The 20,315-nt window shown below is 46.1% G+C and overlaps 1 protein-coding gene across 1 annotated transcript in view; it reads left to right on the top strand.

Moving 5' to 3' along the window:
* Positions 1–263: 263 nt before the first annotated feature.
* Positions 264–20,315, top strand: part of TACR3 (tachykinin receptor 3) — a 35,822-nt gene continuing 15,770 nt past the window's right edge. Inside the window, exons 1-3 of the mRNA XM_028744790.2 lie at positions 264–1,157; positions 13,020–13,208; positions 14,026–14,176. Coding sequence (XP_028600623.2) covers positions 691–1,157; positions 13,020–13,208; positions 14,026–14,176 — 807 coding nt within the window. The 5' untranslated portion in view covers positions 264–690. The remainder of the gene's footprint in view (positions 1,158–13,019; positions 13,209–14,025; positions 14,177–20,315) is intronic.

Below are 20,315 nucleotides of genomic sequence, written 5' to 3'. Positions count from 1 at the left end.
AGGACCCAGGCTCAATCCCTGGTTTCTCCGGGGAGGACTGGGAATGTCTTCCTGAAACCCCGGAGAGCCGCTGCCGATTAGTGCAGACAAAACTGAGCCAAATGGACCCACGGTCTGGTCTGACTTAGTATAAGGTAGCTTCCTATGTTTCTCAAACGAGGGCAGGGCTGGAAGTATCACGGACTCTGAGGTCATGCACCTTCTCCTCCGTATTACTCCGGAGCCTCCCATTACCTAAGCGCAGACTCCGTTTCTGCCGCCGTTCAGTCCACAGATCTGGTCCGCGGCCACTTCCTCGTCGACGACCGCTTGAAGCGCACGCCGTTGGCCAAAGCTCGCCAAGGGGAGGGATCGCGCGGCGGATGGAAAGGTGGGGAGAGGGAGTGAGAGAGCTCTCCCCAGCCTATGAAGCCGAGCAGCTTCGACGCCGGATTCACAGACGCCTATAAAAGTGGCGCCGGCAGCGGAGCGCTCCCCCTTTCCAAACAGCATTCCTGAGCGACCCAGAGAAGCGCGCGAAGAGCGCACTTGGAGACGTCGCGGATCCTCAAGCGGCTTTGCCCCCACCGCCGCGGGGCTGTTGCTTCCAGGCGCGCGCCCCCTTTCCTTGCGCCTTCCTTCCGGGGCTGTCCAGGGTGGAGGGGCGCAAGACGCGCGGTTTCTCTGCCGGGCTAGGCGCTGAGGGGTGAGATGACTTCGGTCCCCGCGGCCAACTGGAGCGGCGGCGGCGGCGGCGCTGGCGCGGAGCTGGGCAGCTGGAATGAGAGCGTATCCCCGACGGCCGGGAACTGGTCGGCGGCCTCGTTCCCGCTGGCGCCCGCCGCCAACTTCTCCAACCGCTTCGTGCAGCCGTCGTGGTGCATAGCGCTATGGTCCTTGGCGTACGGCGCCGTGGTGGCCGTGGCCGTGTTCGGCAACGTGGTGGTGATCTGGATCATCCTGGCGCACAAGCGCATGAGGACGGTCACCAACTATTTCCTGGTCAACTTGGCTTTCTCCGACGCCTCTGTGGCCGCTTTCAACACGCTGGTCAATTTCATCTACGCGCTCCATGGAGACTGGTACTTCGGAGAGGCCTATTGCCGCTTCCAGAACTTCTTCCCCATCACCGCCGTCTTCGCCAGCATCTACTCCATGACCGTCATTGCGGTGGACAGGTGAGGAAGGGGCGGGCGGGAGACGCGAGGAGAAGGCAAGCGGGAGAGGTGGGCGCGCCCCGTCGGAACCTCCGTCGCTCGCTCCGTTTGGGTGTCACTGCTCAGCTCGAGTCCCCGCGAAAATCTGGTTGTCCCTCCCCCCCCCCCCCACTGCCTTTGCTCTCTTTTTCTGCACGGTAAAGGGGCTGTGGTGTATATCTTACCAGCATCTTTGAAAGTTAACACAGCAATTGCCCAAACTGGACCAAAAGTCGGATGTTGTAAGCGCGCCTGGCCACGTGTTTCTAGGCTCTCCTAAGCGGGGAACTACTGGGTCTTTTTTTTTTTTCCTCCCAGGATCTGATATTCGGGGGTTTACTGCGCCTGTCCATGGGGGCTCCACTGTATCTCGGCTTTTAGTCATTGTTACCTACGTGCATCACTTACCCTTTTGGCCATTCCCGGCTCCCCTCCGCCGCAGTACACACTCCCTTATCAAGCTTGTGAGCAGTACTAGGTCAGCTATAATCCTGTAGTAAAAGTGTATTAATTTTCGCGTTTTCTTTCTTAATCCTGATTATCCCCTCCCTTTCCCGGCCCTTTTCATTAGCCTCGCTGCGTTGCTTGCCAGCCCTCCCTCGCTGCTAGAGGGTCCGCTCTGATCAGGCTATCCGATCTGCGCAAGCCGTTCAAATCTCCCTCTTCTCTGTATTCTTACGATTATTTTCGCAGCAGTCATAGGGGGAGAACCATCTCTTCAGAGACAGTGGGAGGAGTTGTTGTTTTTGCCCTGCATTTTAGAAAGCTGCATTTTAGAAATTGTGTTTTCTGTTGCCTCCGTCATTGCAACTGTTGAGGTTAATTGATCGCTTCCTGCCATTTTTCTCTCTCTTTTTTGTCAATGAGCTACTTGTGGCTCTGGGCGGTCTAGTGGGAGTGTCTAGGGCGGCTGTGGAACGTTCTAACAAGCGCGCGAGTCTCCTTTGGATACGTTCGGAGGGTTCCGCTCATGAATGAGATCGGCTCCATCGCTTTGCTTGGGTGGATGGGAGCGTGCTTGAGAGAGCGATCACCGCTTGTCTTTCATTTTGTGCTGTTGTAGGTTCAGAGAGTTGCTGCCATTTACTGCGTAAAGGACACAAACTTCGGGTTCTCGGAGAGTCCGAAGCAGCAGGGCACCGACCCCTTGTTTTATTGCTTGATTTCTTTTCTTTTTTTAATGAGAGTTTTAAAAAATCAAATGAGTTCTGGAGAGCTACTCTACTTCCAAAGATGGCGAAATGCTTGGGAAACGAGGCTGCTTATTGGGCAATGAGGGGTGCGTTCTGTGCACGCTCAGAGGCAGGCTCCCCTGATTACTCCAAGAATGCCCCACGGATGGGTGTTAGAATTAATTCATTATCTGATGCAAGCAAAAACAGGCTGTGATCATTCACTAATGAGGGCATACATTCTGTGTATACATGCTCATAGGAAAGCTATTTTTATTGGTCAGTATCCAACTAAAAATTTTTTTTAGAAGATCCTTGATATATTTTCAGTATTCAGTAAGTTTCTTTTTTCATTCATTCATTCATTCATTCATTCATTCATTCATTTATTTATTTTGCTAGTGCTCCATAAAAGGCCAGTCACCTGGGTGCTATTCTTCTTTGGCCAATGAGTCATTGCTGAGCCTGCCGAGATCAGGCTAAGGTTTACCATGGTGAAAACTTTTCTCTCCTCCTCAAGGAGCCGTTATCTCCAGTCAAAACAAAAGCTCAGAAAAACCTCCTCTGCGTGGGATCAGCAATGGTGCACTTGGACGAAGTGCAATAATAGCTCTTCAGATAATTGCTTGGCTGGCTTCCCGCAGGAGTTGCCCCGAGCAGCTGAACATAAAAGAGACCAAGCAGGAGACAAACAGCTGATGTGAAACCTCAGCAAGGCAGCTTTCAACTCCAGTGGGCCATTTGGCACATGGCATGGCAGTAAACTTTGGTTCACTATAGCATAGGGCAGCCTTCTTCAACACAGTGCCCTCAAGATATTCTGGACTACAACGTCCATCAGCCTCAACCAGCATGACTAATGGTGAGGGGTGTTGTAGTTCCAACATAAGAATCATAGAAGGGCACCAAGAGTCATCTAGTCCAATGTCCTGCAATGCAGAGCCCATCTGGTCCAACATCTTCTTCTAATTGTGGCCAGCTACATAGATGCCTATGGGAAGCCCTGCAAGCTCCCCAATGTAGCACCATGCTCACCATGTGATTCAACTGGTATTCAGAGGCATGCATCCACAGTGGAGGAAGAGCATAGTCATCATGGCTAGTGGTCCTAATCATAATAACTTCCTCTTCTTTCTGAAGGACAGGGATGAGTGTGAATCCTTATTTAGCCAGAACAGTGCCATCCACATATCAGCAAGCTTGGGGAAGGACAAAATAAATTTAGGAGTGTGGGAAATACCCTAAGGAGAGAGAGTAAAAAAATACTCAGCCCAATGAGGGCTGGGCATGCTCAGTGGGCCCAGAAAAGTGGGACATAATGGAGTATCTGGGGAGAGGGAATGGGAAAATGGGACCATGAACAGGGAACACTCCACACTGCAACCTTTCCTTAGAGGTCGCAAATAACTTCTTATTGTTTGTGATGCCCAGACGGAGACTTGCAAACACACAATATATGAATATTAGAAGAGTGACTAGTGGGGTGCCACAGGGTTCTGTCTTATTCAACATCTTTATCAACGACTTGGATGATGGACTCAAGGGCATCCTGATCAAATTTGCAGATGACACCAAACTGGGCTAACACCCCAGAGGACAGGATCACACTTCAAAACGACCTTGACAGATTAGAGAACTGGGCCAAAACAAACAAGATGAACTTTGGGCAAAAAAAACAAGATGAACACTTGGGCAAAAAAAATGAGAGGCACAAATACAAGATGGGGGACACCTGGCTTGAGAGCAGTACATGTGAAAAGGATCTAGGAGTCTTGGTTGACCACAAACTTGACATGAGCCAACAGTGTGACGCGGCAGCTAAAAAAGCCAATGCAATTCTGGGCTGCATCAATAGGAGTATAGCATCTAGATCAAGGGAAGTAATAGTGCCACTGTATTCTGCTCTGGTCAGACCTCACCTGGAGTACTGTGTCCAGTTCTGGGCACCACAGTTCAAGAAGGACACTGACAAACTGGAACGTGTCCAGAGGAGGGCAACCAAAATGGTCAAAGGCCTGGAAACGATGCCTTATGAGGAACGGCTAAGGGAGCTGGGCATGTTTAGCCTGGAGAAGAGGAGGTTAAGGGGTGATATGATAGCCATGTTCAAATATATAAAAGGATGTCACATAGAGGAGGGAGAAAGGTTGTTTTCTGCTGCTCCAGAGAAGGGACACGGAGCAATGGATCCAAACTACAAGAAAGAAGATTCCACCTAAACATTAGGAAGAACTTCCTGACAGTAAGAGCTGTTCGACAGTGGAATTTGCTGCCAAGGAGTGTGGTGGAGTCTCCGTCTTTGGAGGTCTTTAAGCAGAGGCTTGACAACCATATGTCAGGAGTGCTCTGATGGTGTTTCCTGCTTGGCAGGGGGTTGGACTCGATGGCCCTTGTGGTCTCTTCCAACTCTATGATTCTATGAATATAAATGTCCATAGTTTCTCTCTCGCATTTTGTGGCCTTTGAAGCACACTGTTTACATGTTCCCTTCAGTATGTGTATGAACGTGTGTATGTGTCTAAATATATAATGTGTGTACACATTCTGCCAACTAACAATGCATCTGATGAAACATTCTGTTGCCCATGAAAGCATCATAAAACCACAGGGCTCTTTGCTGATTTGACTGCAACTGGCTAGCATGGTTCCCACAGGCAATTTGGGTGGATTTTGTGGCACAGGTTAGGTTGCTATCAGTCCACATATTGCACACTGCTTACAGATGATTGTGACTGAGTAGATTATAAATGGTCAGAAATAAATAAATATTCTTCTAAAGGTGAGAAGGAGTTGTCCTGGGTTGATTCTCACATGTCTAGCAGATTGCTTCTTCCTTGAACTGCATATAGTAGTCACTCCTTGGTGCAGCAACCAAGGCATATGATCTAAAGGCACACCCACACTTTCGCTTGACCTCTGTTTTTATTGTATTGTGTACTGATTAACTCCCCCAGGTCCGGTAGCTTTTCTTGGTGTTCTGCTGCTGTGCCTTGCAAAAGGTGGGTCTCACCTGCTGAATCAGATCTGATCAGATGCGCAGGAAATCTGAAGAGAGATTTTGCTTAACCGAGCTCCAGTTCAGCGAGTCAGATTGAGTCAGTGTGGTGTAGTGGTTAAGAGCGGTAGATTTGTAATCTGGGGAACCGGGTTCGCGTCTCAGCTCCTCCACATGCAGCTGCTGGGTGACCTTGGGCTAGTCACACTTCTTTGAAGTCTCTCAGCCCCACTCACCTCACAGAGTGTTTGTTGTGGGGGAGGAAGGGAAAGGAGAATGTTAGCCGCTTTGAGACTCCTTTGGGTAGTGATAAAGCGGGATATCAAATGCAAACTCTTCCTCTTCTTCTTCTTCTTCTTCGTCGTCGTCGTCGTCGTCGTCTTCTTTTCTCAAGGCACAGAGACAGAACAAGAAAAACTCTCAGACCCAAGGGAATTAATTAGTAGACCACACAATCAAAATACAGATCAAGTGAAAGTAATTCATTTTGTAAATCTTAGCCACTAGCACAGATGGATTAGAATCCTGACAATCCCAGATTTCATTTTTAAAAATGATGGGGGGCGGGGGATGGGTCTTCATGCCTGTTTAAAAGGAGTGAGGGATGGTGTTTGCCAGATCTCACATAGGACTGAATTCCACAACTGCAAGAGACTGAGAAAATCTGTGCTATATATCTCCCCTCTGTGATTTGGCATCTATCAAGCTCATAAGTGATTTGCAAAGCATCTAAATGTGATGCTCTGTCTTTTGATGATTCATTTGCATTAGGAAATTAAAACAGCTGTAGCTTTCTTGTTTTTGGTCATAACTGCATGAAATTTGAAGAAGTGGTAGCCTCCCAAGAGGAGAGAAACCTTGCCAAGTTTCAGACAGGTAGCATAGTGCCAATGTTTTATTGTGGTAGCCACCGTTAATGTTTGATTCCCACCCCCCACCCCTCAGGCACTGTGATTGCAGAGTGTTTGGTGAGATTCTAGCTGTGGATTGGAAGCTAGAGTTGTGGTGAGCAAAGTCCTCCTATTCTCCTCACACTGACATTCATGTTAAATGGTGTTGTAATTAATAATTCATTACAATTAATTAATTAATGATTACTAATTACAACACTTTGGAGACAGGCTACCAGGGCTTTCTTACAGAGCATTTTTCAGCTCTGGAGCACTCTGGAGTGCTCCAAATCATTCTGGGTGGGCCTGACTTGCTCCAGAGCAATCCACAAGTGATTTGGTTGACTTGCTTGCAAAGTCCTAGCATTTATTGGAACCCACAGAACAGATGGCTGTGTTTGCTTGTGGTGTGTGTGTGTGTGTGTGTGTGTGTGTGTGTGTGTGTGGCTTCACAAAAGTTTCTCCCATTTGCAATGTGCCCCCAAAGGTTGGTGGCCTCAGCCTTAATGGTGTTCCAAAATACACTGCCTGCTTCTCCTATCTAGGAGATTGAATCAGTCCCCTGTCCTGTCTCTTCCCACCACCTAACCTTGACTATATGAAACCATAGGTTCAAACTAGCTTTTCAAATGCTATGTGTTGTTATGCAAGATCTTCTTTTCATTACAGTAGCAAATGAAGCAATCTTTCTGTTTTTCCTACTTAACAAAAAGCCTGAGAAGCTTAATTGAGTTGGAGTCAATAGCACACTGTGATCACTATGAAAAATGCTAAGTATTTTTTTTATTACTGCTGTTATTTTGCAAGCGGCTCATTTCCCCATATCCCGAACATCCACGAAGCTTGGAGTATGGCATTAATATGTATCAGCAATAATTGCCACTTACTTTCCCCCCACAAAAGCCACTGAAAGGAGCAAAATGTTATGAAGGATTAAATTGACAGTTCCTTCATGTATTAATAGCAATATGAGGACATGGTGCACAGGGTATCAAAATTCTTCTGCAAATGAATCTGTTTTCCTTATGAGTGGGAGCTTAATGTTTCTGGCATCAAAGCAAAAAGAACACGGCTAAAAGCCATATGGATCACCATGGCCAAAATGGATCAGGAAAAGGTCCTGAGCGAGATCCATTGAAATGGAAGATGGATATATGTCACTTTGTGCAATGCCAGTTGCAGGTATGAAGGGGTACCCTCCTACTAGACCCATCCTGAATCTGTAGGACATCCTGGAGGTGGTGTTGGAGGGTCAAGACTCCATGCATCAGCATTGGTGACCACATGCTTGAGGTGGTAGACAATTTTGTCTACCTGGGTTCCACCATAACCAGCATCCCTTCCATCAACAGTGACCTGGACAAATGTATTGGCAAGGCAGCTACAGCAATGGCTCTCCTCTCCAAAACAGTATGGGAGAATGTGATGCTAACATGCAATACAGTGGTACCTTGGGTTAAGAACTTAATTAGTTCTGGAGGTCCATTCTTAACCTGAAACTGTTCTTAACCTGAGGTACCACTTTAGCTAATGGGGCCTCCCACTGTCGCCACCACACGATTTCTGTTCTCATCCTGAAGCAAAGTTCTTAACCCAAGGTACTATTTCTGGGTTAGAGGAGTCTGTAACCTGAAGCGTCTGTAACCCGAGGTACCACTATATCAAGGTGAAGATCTACCAAGCTTGCATGTTGAGCACGCTGCTTTATGGAAGTGGGTCATGGGGCAACTTATAACTGCCAGGAGCAATGCCTCAACATTTTCCACATGTGCTGTGTCAGGAAGCTTTTGGGCATCACATGGCAGGCCAGAGTCTCAAATAAAGATGTTGTCTCCCAAACAAACATTCCCAGCACGCTCACACTCCTGTCTTGGCAACATCTACGCTGGCTTGGTCATGTCCACAAAATGGAAGATAGAAGGATCTCCAAGGACATGCTCTATGGGGAGCTGGCTTCAGGCACCGGGCTCATTGGCAGACCAACTCTGCACTGCAAAGAGGTCTGCAAACATGACATGATGGCTGGCAAGATCAACTCCACTGCGTGGGAATCCCTCACAGACGACTGCAGCGCCTGGAGACAGACAGTCAGGTTGTGCATCCGAAACAGTCACCAGAGGAGGGATAACTGCTGGGAGGAGCGGAGAGAGAAGAAACACCATGGTGCATCTGCAGCAGCAAAACAGGATGCCTTCATCTGCCTCAGCTGCAATAAAACATATCTCTCCCATATCAGTCTCTACAGCCACAGCAGGCACTGTAACCTTTGGTCTGATTCAGCAGTAAAGCCCAGGTTTTTCCAGGGAAAGGCTGAAGGGCAAATGGAGGTGTGGATGCACCCTGCATCAGCCCTACATTAACTAGCAGCAGCTCTCCAGGATAGCATGCAGAAGACCTTCCCAGTCCTATCATAAGATGCCAAAGATTGAACCTGGGATGTGTTGCATGCAGAACATGTGTTCTGCTACAGGCTACTTGATGGGCGGAGGGGGGTGCCCATGCATTTTTCTTCCAGATTTTTCTACTTCCTATACCTAAGTTAGGGACGCGGGTGGCGCTGTGGGTTAAACCACAGAGCCTAGGACTTGCTGATCAGAAGGTCGGCGGTTTGAATCCCCGTGACGGGGGGGATTCCCGTGACGGGGGGATCCCTGCTCCTGCCAACCTAGCAGTTCGAAAGCACGTCAAAGTGCAAGTAGATAAATAGGTACCGCTCCGGCGGGAAGGTAAACGGTGTTTCCGTGCGCTGCTCTGGTTCGCCAGAAGCGGCTTAGTCAGGCTGGCCACATGACCCGGAAGCTGTACGCCGGCTCCCTCGGCCAGTAAAGCGAGATGAGCGCCGCAACTCCAGAGTCGGTTACGACTGCACCTAATGGTCAGGAGTCCCTTTACCTTTACTTTTGTTGTTGTTGTTTAGTCGTTTAGTCGTGTCCGACTCTTCGTGACCCCATGGACCAGAGCACGCCAGGCACCTCTGTCCTCCACTACCTCCCGCAGTTTGGTCAAACTCATGCTGGTAACCTCGAAAACACTATCCAACCATCTCATCCTCTGTCGCCCCCTTCTCCTTGTGCCCTCCATCTTTCCCAGCATCAGTGTCTTCTCCAGGGAGTCTTCTCTTCTCATGAGGTGGCCAAAGTACTGGAGCCTCAGCTTCAGGATCTGTCCTTCCAGTGAGCACTCAGGGCTGATTTCCTTAAGAATGGATGCGTTTGATCTTCTTGCAGTCCATGGAACTCTCAAGAGTCTTCTCCAGCACCATAATTCAAAAGCATCAATTCTTCGGCGATCAGCCTTCTTTATGGTCCAGCTCTCACTTCCTTTACTTTTATACCTAAGTTAATGTTCATTTTTTTCTGAAATGACATCCAAGCCTCACACACTTGCACAGTTTTATGTCCTGTGGTTATGCTGGGACTGAAACAATGTAATTTCACAGATGTTCTTGATGTTTATATTGCTAAAACTGTGGGAAACCTGAGCTGATTATTTCTCCTGGGTTTCCATAGAAAGTCATTGTCTTACAGTGTTTTCTGCAAATGATATTTCCAAAGAGATGGGTACTAAAAGATTATCTTTCTCTAATATGCCTTCTTAAAATCTTTTTTTCACAAGACACCATTTTATGGACTATTTGTTTTATTTCCCTCCAGCGTGCAACTCACAACAAAGTTCTCTCCTGCCACTCTTTACAGTAATGAGTCTGTGGAACTTTTGTTTTCTGCTACCTAATAAGAATAGGAAGGGGATGCGAGTGGCACTGTGGGTAAAACCACAGTGCCTAGGACTTTCCGATCGTATGGTCGGCGGTTCGAATCCCCGGGGCGGGGTGAGCTCCCGCCGTTCGGTCCCAGCTCCTGCCCACCTAGCAGTTCGAAAGCACCCTTAAAGTGCAAGTAGATAAATAGGTACCACTTTATAGCGGGAAGGTAAACGGCTTTCCGTGTGCTGCGCTGGTGCAGGCTCGCCAGAGCAGCGATGTCACACTGGCCATGTGACCCGGAAGTGTCTGCGGACGGCGCCGGCTCCCGGCCTCCAGAGTGAGATGAGCGCACAACCCTAGAGACTGTCAAGACTGGCCCGTACGGGCAGGGGTACCTTTACCTTAATAAGAATAGGAATCTTAATTTGTGAGATTAGGTCGCTGACTGGTAGAGGCGAACAGAGATTGCGTGTGCTTGGGACATGTGTGTTTCCCCCACTCCTGAAATATACAGAATGACTTCCTTGAAGGATCAGCAACAGAATGTTGAAATAACCATCTATCCAATTAAAGCACATGTCCCAAATGTGTATCATCTCATCCAAACGAAATGCTTGTTCACCCATGTGTCTTAAATAATTCACTCGTGAAGTAATCAGGGCTGAAATCTTTCTTTGTTACCTGTCTTATAGCACAGTTTGCAATTCAAGGTTACTACACAAACAGGTACAGTGGTACCTCGGGTTACATATGCTTCAGGTTACATACACTTCAGGTTACAGACTCCGCTAACCCAGAAATAGTGCTTCAGGTTAAGAACTTTGCTTCAGGATGAGAACAGAAATTGTGCTCCGGCGGCGCGGCAGCAGCAGAAGACCCCATTAGCTAAAGTGGTGCTTCAGGTTACGAACAGTTTCAGGTTAAGTATAGACCTCCGGAACGAATTAAGTACTTAACCTGAGGTACCACTGTATGTACAAAAGTAATAATATTCCTTAGGGTAAGAAAACAGAGGGGTTGCATTGCAAAAAAATAATCATAATAGCTATTTGCCTAGTGCCCTGTGATGAGCTAGAGTTGCTAGAAGTTAGCACCCTCTCATTCATTGCTCCTTCCATCTCCTGGCCAGGGAAAGAGGGAATCAGCAACCCACACTAGGTTCTCTCTTATGAGGTGGGTGCATCGTGCCTAGCAATGGGGTGGGGTAAGTGACAGTGGATGAGTAAGAGTGAGACACAAAAGTAACAATAGAAACAAGACAGGAAAAGGTTTCCCATAGGATTGCAGGTATCGTCCTTACACCAGGTGAGAGACAATTGGTCTATCTAGCCCATCTTGTCCACCTGAGTGACAGCTGTTTTCCAGGGTCTTGGGCTAAGGTGATGGAAACAGACCCATCGCATGTACCCCTTTTAACTGGAGATGCTAGGAATTGAACTGGCAACCCTCCACCTGCAAAGCATGGGCTACATTCCCTCCTCTGGAGAAACACAGACCCCATTGGAAGCTATTCAACATCTTTTCCAGGACTGATACTTTGGACCAACTGGACAAATTTCCAATGAATGGGCAAGACTTGGTCCAAGTTCCAACTGTACCAGCATTGCAAACTGGTAAAGAGGTAATGGTAAAGGGACCCCTGACCATTAGGTCCAGTCGTGGCCGACTCTGGAGTTGTGGTGCTCATCTCACTTTATTGGCTGAGGGAGCCGGTGTACAGTTTCTGGGTCATGTGGCCAGCATGACTAAGCCGCTTCTGGCAAACCAGAGCAGCGCACAGAAATGTCGTTTACCTTCCTGCCGGAGCGGTACCTATCTATCTACTTGCACTTTGACGTGCTTTCGAATTGCTAGGTTAGCAGGAGCAGGGATCGAGCTACGGGAGCTCACCCCGTCTTGGGGATTCAAAACTGCCGAACTTCTGATTGGCAAGTCCTAGGCTCTGTGGTTTAATCCAGCATAGGTTTCCCTTAATTTAACTGTATAAAAATCTGAAATTTTGCTCACCTCGTCTTTTTTTTAAAAAAATGTCCCAGTAGATTCTAGAATGGACATTGAATAGACATTCACCTCTGTTAGTGTTTGATCAGGGTAATAGCTGTTTATTATACAATCCTGCAACAGGTGGTTCTATGTGCTCTGCCAAGTCTAGCCAGATAGGCGGGCACTTGTGATTACAAACACAGAACCAATTACCATCCTTTGAACTATCATGATCTACCCCATATATATTTACAAGGTAGTATGGAGAATAATACAGCTTGTTCCATCGCTTAGATTTAGTGCCCCACCAACACCAGTTCTGCTGTCAACAGCAACGTAGACAAGAGCGAATGCACAAAAGGGCCTTGATGCTTTATGAACATCATAAAAAATGATACATAAAAACACTAAAACGAACTGGAATAAAAATCTGCCTGTTGCGCAAATGTTCAGAGGTAATGAAAAAAAAGGAAGAAAGGCATCTTGATCTTGAAATAGCAAACGGGGAAGTTACCATGTGAAGCCAAAAGAAAAGAAGAAAAGAATGTTAAGAAAAGAAGTTCCCTCTTCCCAGGGAGCTCTAGTAATTGTATGGGCATTGGTACACCCACTGTACATTGGTGGGTGTGATTTGAGCCATCTTCTGCCTCCATTACCTTTTTTGTGAGAGAGGGGTGATTACATGAGTCAAGCATATACACATACATTCCAATGAATGGAGCAGCTGTGTTACACATGACCCTATGGACATGTCTGTAGGGAGCATGCTGAGGCTTCTGCTGAGTCAAGAGGATCCAGTCCCAGGCAATGTCAAGGCAAGACATAATCACTCCTCTGCAGGGGAAACGGAAAGATGAAAGGCCTGAACAATGAATCAAATGGGCGACTTACTGGGCAGTTCCTCTGTGCGTTATTACTTTGGGATCATGGGAGCCTTCAGTTATTTATCTTCTGCCTTGCGGCACTGTAGCCATCCTACTGCCCAACCACTGAGGAGTGGCGAGAGAGTCATTTTCATTTCCTGCATTGTATTGTATGAAAAAGAAAGCAGTCACACCATTCCTGATTTTGTAATGTTTTCTACCAATTTTGTTTCCACAGATATATGGCTATTATTGACCCCTTAAAACCTAGACTGTCTGCCACAGCTACGAAAGTGGTAATTGCAAGCATATGGATTCTGGCGTTCCTGCTTGCCTTGCCACAGTGCCTCTTTTCCAAGACGAATGTGATGCCCGCAAGGACTTTGTGCTACGTTTCGTGGCCAGGCGGCATGAAACAGCGATTTACGTAAGTCGCGCTTTAAATGGCAAGGCGCTTTTGCATGCTTTGCTGTTGTTGTGTGGGCCTCCTAAGAGCATAACCTATTGTGCTGGACCAAAGCAAAGATTGCGTAGCTCATAGCTTGAATTAATAGTGAAAGTCCTTAGTGGAGAGGTGGGGGTAAAGGAGGAAAACGAGTGGCCTTCCTTCATCATTTCTGTTGCCATGGATGCAATGTCAGCTGGGAAGTTGTCTCCAGCAACTGCAGGCCCTCATCAGAAGACCTCAGGTGTCAAGAAGGAGCTCCTATAGGATCAAACATATCCTTAGATCATAGGTGGGCAAACATTTGTCCTAGGGCCATACACAACCCTGGGCAGCCCTTAGCCACATTTCAACAGCTCTGGAAGCTCAGACTGCTAACAAGAGTAATCTGTCCCTGGCAACCTTATGGGAAGGTGCAGAGAAAGTGCTTCAGGTGTGCTTTAAAGGTATAGCCTCTGACTAAGGAAAAGGAAGCTAACAGCCTCCCTAGAAAGGTAGGCATGGCTGAGGGCAGACCAAGGTTGGTGGTGCAGTGCCCCATTCACCCAAATTAACCAACCTCCCCTAGCTTGGATGGAAGTTCTTTTCCCTTTCTTGTTCCCTACACACAAGATGAAGGGATGTGTGTGAAAAAGAAATTAGTATACTATTCCTAATGCCCTAATGCTGAATGGGCACACTGCCCATGTTTCCCTATCCTTCACATGAAGCCTGGTTGTTTTTACCAAGACAACCAGATGCTTAACTTCTGAAGGGTCCTTCTCCAAGAATGCATCAGTTCAGTGCTGCTCTCTTGCAGGTACCACGTCATTGTGATCGCCCTTGTCTATTGTTTCCCACTGCTTGTCATGGGTATCACTTACACAATCGTTGGAATTACCCTTTGGGGCGGAGAGATCCCTGGTGATACATCTGACAAATATCACGAGCAGCTGAAAGCCAAGAGGAAGGTAATGTGCCACTAATTCTCGCTTGGTTAGTACAGGATTAATTCCTGTAGCTTTATGGTTGTGATTGCCTGTTTTGTAATGCGCATTCCAATGGTGCAGACAGCACAGTAGGCGTGAGGGCATGGGGTGTAGGAGAAGCATCCATCTTCAGGCCAGAGGGCTGAAACTCTCCTTCTCCCCAAAGGAAGTGGGAGCATAGAAGGGGTGGTCAGGACACTGAGGCCAAAAACTCTCAGCTCTCCTTGGTGTGACCACCAATGTGCATCACTGCCTTGCTGCTCCAAGGACCAGCACAGGACAGTGATAGAGAATGCATGGCTTTTGCACTGCCTCGTCCTTTTGCCCTTGGGATTTTTTAATAATGCAAAATGTGTGATGGGATGGCTCCATGCTGTTGGTTTCCTATTTCCTTCTTTCTGCTCCTCTGTGTTGGCTGCTGCTTGGAGGAATGGGAAACATAGAGAGGAAGGCTGTGTACATGCCATGCGTTTAAAAGCATGTTTTAAAGCCCAACAGCTGTGCCACAGCATTCTGCACTAGCCACAGTTTCTGGACCAACCTCCAAGGCAACCCTACATAAAATCAAACTGCAGTAGTCCACCCTTTATATTATCAGTGCATGGATCATTGTAGATAAATGGTCTCTGTCCAGTAACTGCTGCAGTTGGTGTGTCACATTTATAGGCACCTTAAGCCCTATGCTGGTAAGTGGGAAAGTAGAAGATGATAGATGATAGATAGATGATAGATGATTGATAGATAGATAGATAGATGATAGATAGATAGATAGATAGATAGATAGATAGATAGATAGATAGATAGATAGATGATAGATGATAGATGATGATGATGATAGATAGATAGATAGATAGATAGATAGATAGATAGATAGATAGATAGATGATAGATAGATAGATAGATGATAGATAGATAGATAGATAGATAGATAGATAGATAGATAGATAGATAGATAGATGATATAGATAGATAGATAGATGATAGATAGATAGATAGATAGATAGATAGATAGATAGATAGATGATAGATGATAGATGATAGATAGATAGATAGATAGATAGATAGATATAGATAGATGATATATGATATAGATAGATAGATGATAGATAGATAGATAGATAGATAGATAGATAGATGATAGATGAAAGACAGATGATAGATAGATGATAAATAGATGATAGATGATAGATAGATAGATGATAGATAGATGATAGATAGATAGATAGATAGATAGATAGATAGATAGATAGATAGATAGATGATAGATAGATGATAGATAGATAGATAGATGATAGATAGATGAATGGGGAGAGAGAGAGAGATGATAGATAGATGATACGTGTGTGTGTGTGTGTGTGTGTGTGTGTGTGTGTGTGTGTGTGTTATAATTGTAGCTAAACTGAACAGCCTGGCTCTAATAAATCCACTATGATAACAGGATGTTAGTATCCCATCTTCTCTGCTGTCAATTCTGACTTCTCTATGGCTTAAAAAAAATATTCTAAGCACTAATAAAAGAGCTCCCAATGGCCTTGGTTAAAATGATGATGCCATTTATCAACCTGACTTTCATCCATGACATTAATGAAGTCCTGCTTCTCCCTGATTGAGCGCATGCTGCCTTTTGCATAATGTATGGCCTGAAATGTTTGGCTGATGGGTTTCCCACCTCCTTTTTCTTTTTTCGGTCACACTGGAAGGAACCATGGCACTTTCAATTTCAGGTGTGACTGTTAGCATCTTTTCTGATTGCACAGGCATTTGAGGACCAGCTAGAGGAGAGCCAGTATGGTGTAGTGGTTAAGAGCAGTAGTCTCGTAATCTGGTGAACCGGGTTCGCGTCTCCGCTCCTCCACATGCAGCTGCTGGGTGACCTTGGGCTAGTCACATTTCTCTGAAGTCTCTCAGCCCCACTCACCTCACAGAGTGTTTGTTGTGGGGGAGGAAGGGAAAGGAGATTGTGAGCCGCTTTGAGACTCCTTAGGGTAGTGATAAAGCGGGATATCAAATCCAAACTCTTCTTCTTCTCTTCTCAAGGGGGAAGCTGTTAAAACATACTGTATCTGCCTCTGCATCTTGTTGTTTTAATAAAAATATTCTTACCAGCTGTCAACATCTGAGATGAGGGAGATGAGGGAGAATACAATCTAAAATAAATAAAAGACGTGTGGCCTGCATTGGCTGTATCTGAGTTACTGGCATCTCTATAGAAGGTTCTGGACTGAGTGGTCGCAGACCAGATCCATGTGCTCTTGGAAGAAGCTGATTTTCTAGATCCATTTCAATTGGGGTTTAGGCCTGGTTTTGGCACAGAAACTGCCTTGGTCACCCTTTATGATGACCTCTGTCAAGAGAGAGACATGTCCCTGTTAATTCGACCTCTCAGTGGCTTTCGATACCATCGACCATGATATCCTTCTGGAGCAACTCTCCGAACTAGGAGTGGGTGGCACTGCTTTGCAGTGGTTCCAGTCCTACTTGGATGATCACTCCCAGAGGGTGTTACTTGGAGGGTGCTTTTCAGCCCCATGGAACCTTCAATGTGGGGTTCCACAGGGCTCAATTCTACCCCCCATGTTGTTTAACATCTACATGAAACTGCTGGGTGGGGTTATCCGGAGGTTTGAGTATGTTGTCAGCGGTATGCTGATGACACTCAGCTCTATTTCCCCTTTACATCTGCAGGTGAGGCAGTGGAAGTGCTGGACCAGTGTCTTGCCTCAGTAATGGACTGGATGAGAGCCAACAAACTGAAACTCAATCCAGATAAGACTGAGGGTGGGTTAGTGGGTGGTTTCCTAGACTGGATGGGTGGGAGATCACCTGTTTTTGATGGGGTTACACTTTCTCTGAAGGAGCAGGTTCGTAGCTTGGGGGCACTCCTGGATCCTTTGCTGTTACTTGAGGCTCAGGTGGCCTCAGTGGCCTGGGGTGCCTTCCAGCAGCTTCGACTAGTGGCCCAGCTACACCCCTATTTGGACAGGGATAGCCTAAGTACTGTTGCCTATGCTTACCAGATGCAATGCGTTATACATAGGGCTGGCTTTGAAGTCGGTTCGGAAACTTCAGCTGTTGCAGAATTCAGTGGCCAGGTTGCTCACCAGAGCAAGACGGTTTGAGCATATTACACCGATCCTGGTCCAACTGCACTGGCTACCAATTAGTTTCCGGGTCCAATTCAAAGTGCTGGTCCTTAAACGGCTCAGGACCACAATACCTCAAGGACTGCCTCTTCCTATATGAACCCACCCAGACCCTGAGATCATCTTCTGAGGCCCTTCTTCAAGAGGTCCGGAGGGTGGCAACACAGCCTTTTCTGCAGTTGATCCCTGTCTGGGCTGGCTCTTTGGGGAAGGGCGTGTTATTGGGTTGTTGTTTTGGTTTTGATTTTATGTATTTGATATTTATGTGAATCGCCCTGAGACCTTCAGGTATAGTGTGGTATAGAAATAATAATAATAATAATAATAATAATAATAATAATAATAATAATAATAATAATAATAATACAGGGTGTGCAAAGAGGAATTGGGTCACACCAGTATTTCTGTGCCTAGCACAAGAGGGGACTGGATAAGACATTTTACTACCTCCTTTTCATTTTTGTCAGTGAAACTAAGAGGGTTGAGAATGCAGAATATAGGATTAACTACAAGACAAGACATGGGAGAACCTGTAAATTCCAGCTTCTCCAGTCTTAAGTCCAGTTCTTAAACCCTCATGAAAATTCAGTAGCATTTTAGAGTGATATTGACATATTCACGCATTCTCTACTTCAGAATCCCAGTCAGATGGATTACTTACTGTTTTTCTGATTGCATTTTTAACCTGCCTTTCCTGCAAGGAGTCCAAGGTAGTACACATAATTTTCATCCTCCCCATTTTGTCCTCACAACAACCCTGTGAGGTAAGTTAGACTGAGAGAATTTGACTGACCCAAGGTCACCCAGTGAGCTTTATAGCCAAGTGGGAATTTGAACCCTGGTCTCCCAGGTTCTAGGGTTTATCTACACTTACCTTTTCTCTGTGCTTCCCAGGCATGGTCCACGCCTCAGATCTCTGTGTCTGAGCACTCTTTCTTTTGCTCCAGAGCTTTTCCCATGAAGATCTACTCTTTAAAGCTGAATTGGAGCAAACAGCAATCCACGGAAAACCCAAATTACCAGTTTTGCACTTCAGCTTTAAGCACTTGGAAATGGAGCTTCAGACCTGTGCCTGGAAAACACTGGGCAAGATGTATGTGTGGATAAGCCCTTAATCTGACACTCTAACCACTACATCACACTGTCTCCTGCCTTCTGAGCACAACGAGCACATTTCTCCAGGTCAGGCGCCACCTCTTCCAACAGCTGTGGCAGTTTGAACAAAGGCCTCTCAAGGAGAGAGGTGAGCAAGGGGCTGTCCTGCTCCCCTCCCCAAGCACCCCTCAGTCTGTAAGTTTAGCTGCCACTATAGCAATTCAAGCCATGAGTGACAGCTTACCTAGAATTCAAATCTCTACTCCTCCCATTGCAGTGGTGGCTGCAGTGCTGATAAAGGGTGGCCGGTGGGCAGCGTTTGACGGACTCATTTTTATGTGCCAAATTAATTTCTGCTCTAGTAACTGAGATTGCTGGAGCATTGAGCACCTTGTGCAAAACAAATGCTCTCTCCTTCACCCTAGAACTATTTCGGCAGCAGTTTTTCTGAAGCTTGATGCCAGCTTAATTGTGTGCAAGATTTAGTTGCAACCTTCTGCTGTTTAAGAGCGGTCAAATGTCATATCTGAGAGGCAGAAACCTACTTTGGTAACTGAATGTCAAAGCTATCCATATTGCATTGATAGAAAAACATTTGGAGCACATCTTCAAAAGTTTAAGCTTGACCCAAAAGCTCAAATTCAGATATACAATTTGAAAACCATTTTAATACCCAAATTCTCTTGTAGTTATCCACATACAAGTTAGAATTTTTCAGTGAGTGAAATTACACATTTCTCCAGATTACTGATGTGGGATCCCCAACACATTGCCCACAGACATTGTGCCTGCTAAAATAAAATGTGACTTTTGCTCTCACTTTTCGTTTTGGGGGTAGGGGTTGGAGCAATAAGGACATAAAAAGCTGCCTTATCCCAAACCGGAACATTGGTTCATCTAGCTCAATATAGTCCACACTGACTGGCAGTGGTCTCCAAGTTTTCAGACAAGGAGACTTTCCCAGTCCTATCTGGAGGTATCAGAGATTAAACCAAAGACCTTCTGTACACAAAGCAGGTGCTCTACCACTCAATTATGGTCCTTCTCCCCCAGCAAGACCTGTTTGCTCTGTTCGTGTTTTTGGTCTTTTATTTGTTTTTGGGGGGGGTTATTTAAAATGTGTTGCTTGTTTTGCAGTAGATGGGTGGGTTTTTAGCATCATCAGTGTCTCTCTTGTGATGCCAAGATGTTGCCTATATCTGCCCCTGGACTCAGACTGGTTGTTGACCTATGCAGTAAATCAACACTCATTTGTCCCAAAGAGCAGATCACTATGCTTAATATTGAAGCACAAGGAACGAGAGGGAGAGGGGGGGGTCAAAACTGGCTAAATATATGCTGAAAGTACCATTCTGGAATGCTACATTTAGGTCATTAGCATGGTCTGTAAAGAGTGAGAATGGGAACACCATGTACCATGTCATCCATTTAAAAGCTTCCCATTATCTTCAGCTTATAGGCTAAATGCTATAATGAAACAACAGCCAAATCCTTTACAAGGCAATTTTCTAGGTTGGTGCCACCATCTCCTTTTCTGTTAGCAAAAGTCCTTCTGCTGCTAAGGATCTGTCAAAGGTCTGGTGGTGGTGATAAAGTGAGAAATCACTCGCTGTGCCAGACACTGTAAAGAAGTGGAGAAGAAAATTTATTTGAAAGCAATGCTCAGAACAAAGAAATCTCTAAGGATATAATCCTGCATATGGTGGATGTATGCCCCGTTGAACACATTGTAATGCACTTCGTGCTAAGCCCAACCCTGATATATGACCCAGAAGAATAACATGGTGGATGGTTTCAAAAGCTTCTGTAAGGTGTGGGAGAATGATCAGGGCAGCACTTCCATTGCCCAAATCACTCACCAAGACTATTGCCATTCCATAGCT

Source organism: Podarcis muralis, chromosome 9 (genome assembly GCF_964188315.1).
Source record: "Podarcis muralis chromosome 9, rPodMur119.hap1.1, whole genome shotgun sequence".
Taxonomy (NCBI): domain Eukaryota; kingdom Metazoa; phylum Chordata; class Lepidosauria; order Squamata; family Lacertidae; genus Podarcis; species Podarcis muralis.
The sequence above is the reverse complement of the archived record's forward strand: the minus strand, read 5'-3'. Positions and strand labels throughout refer to the sequence as shown.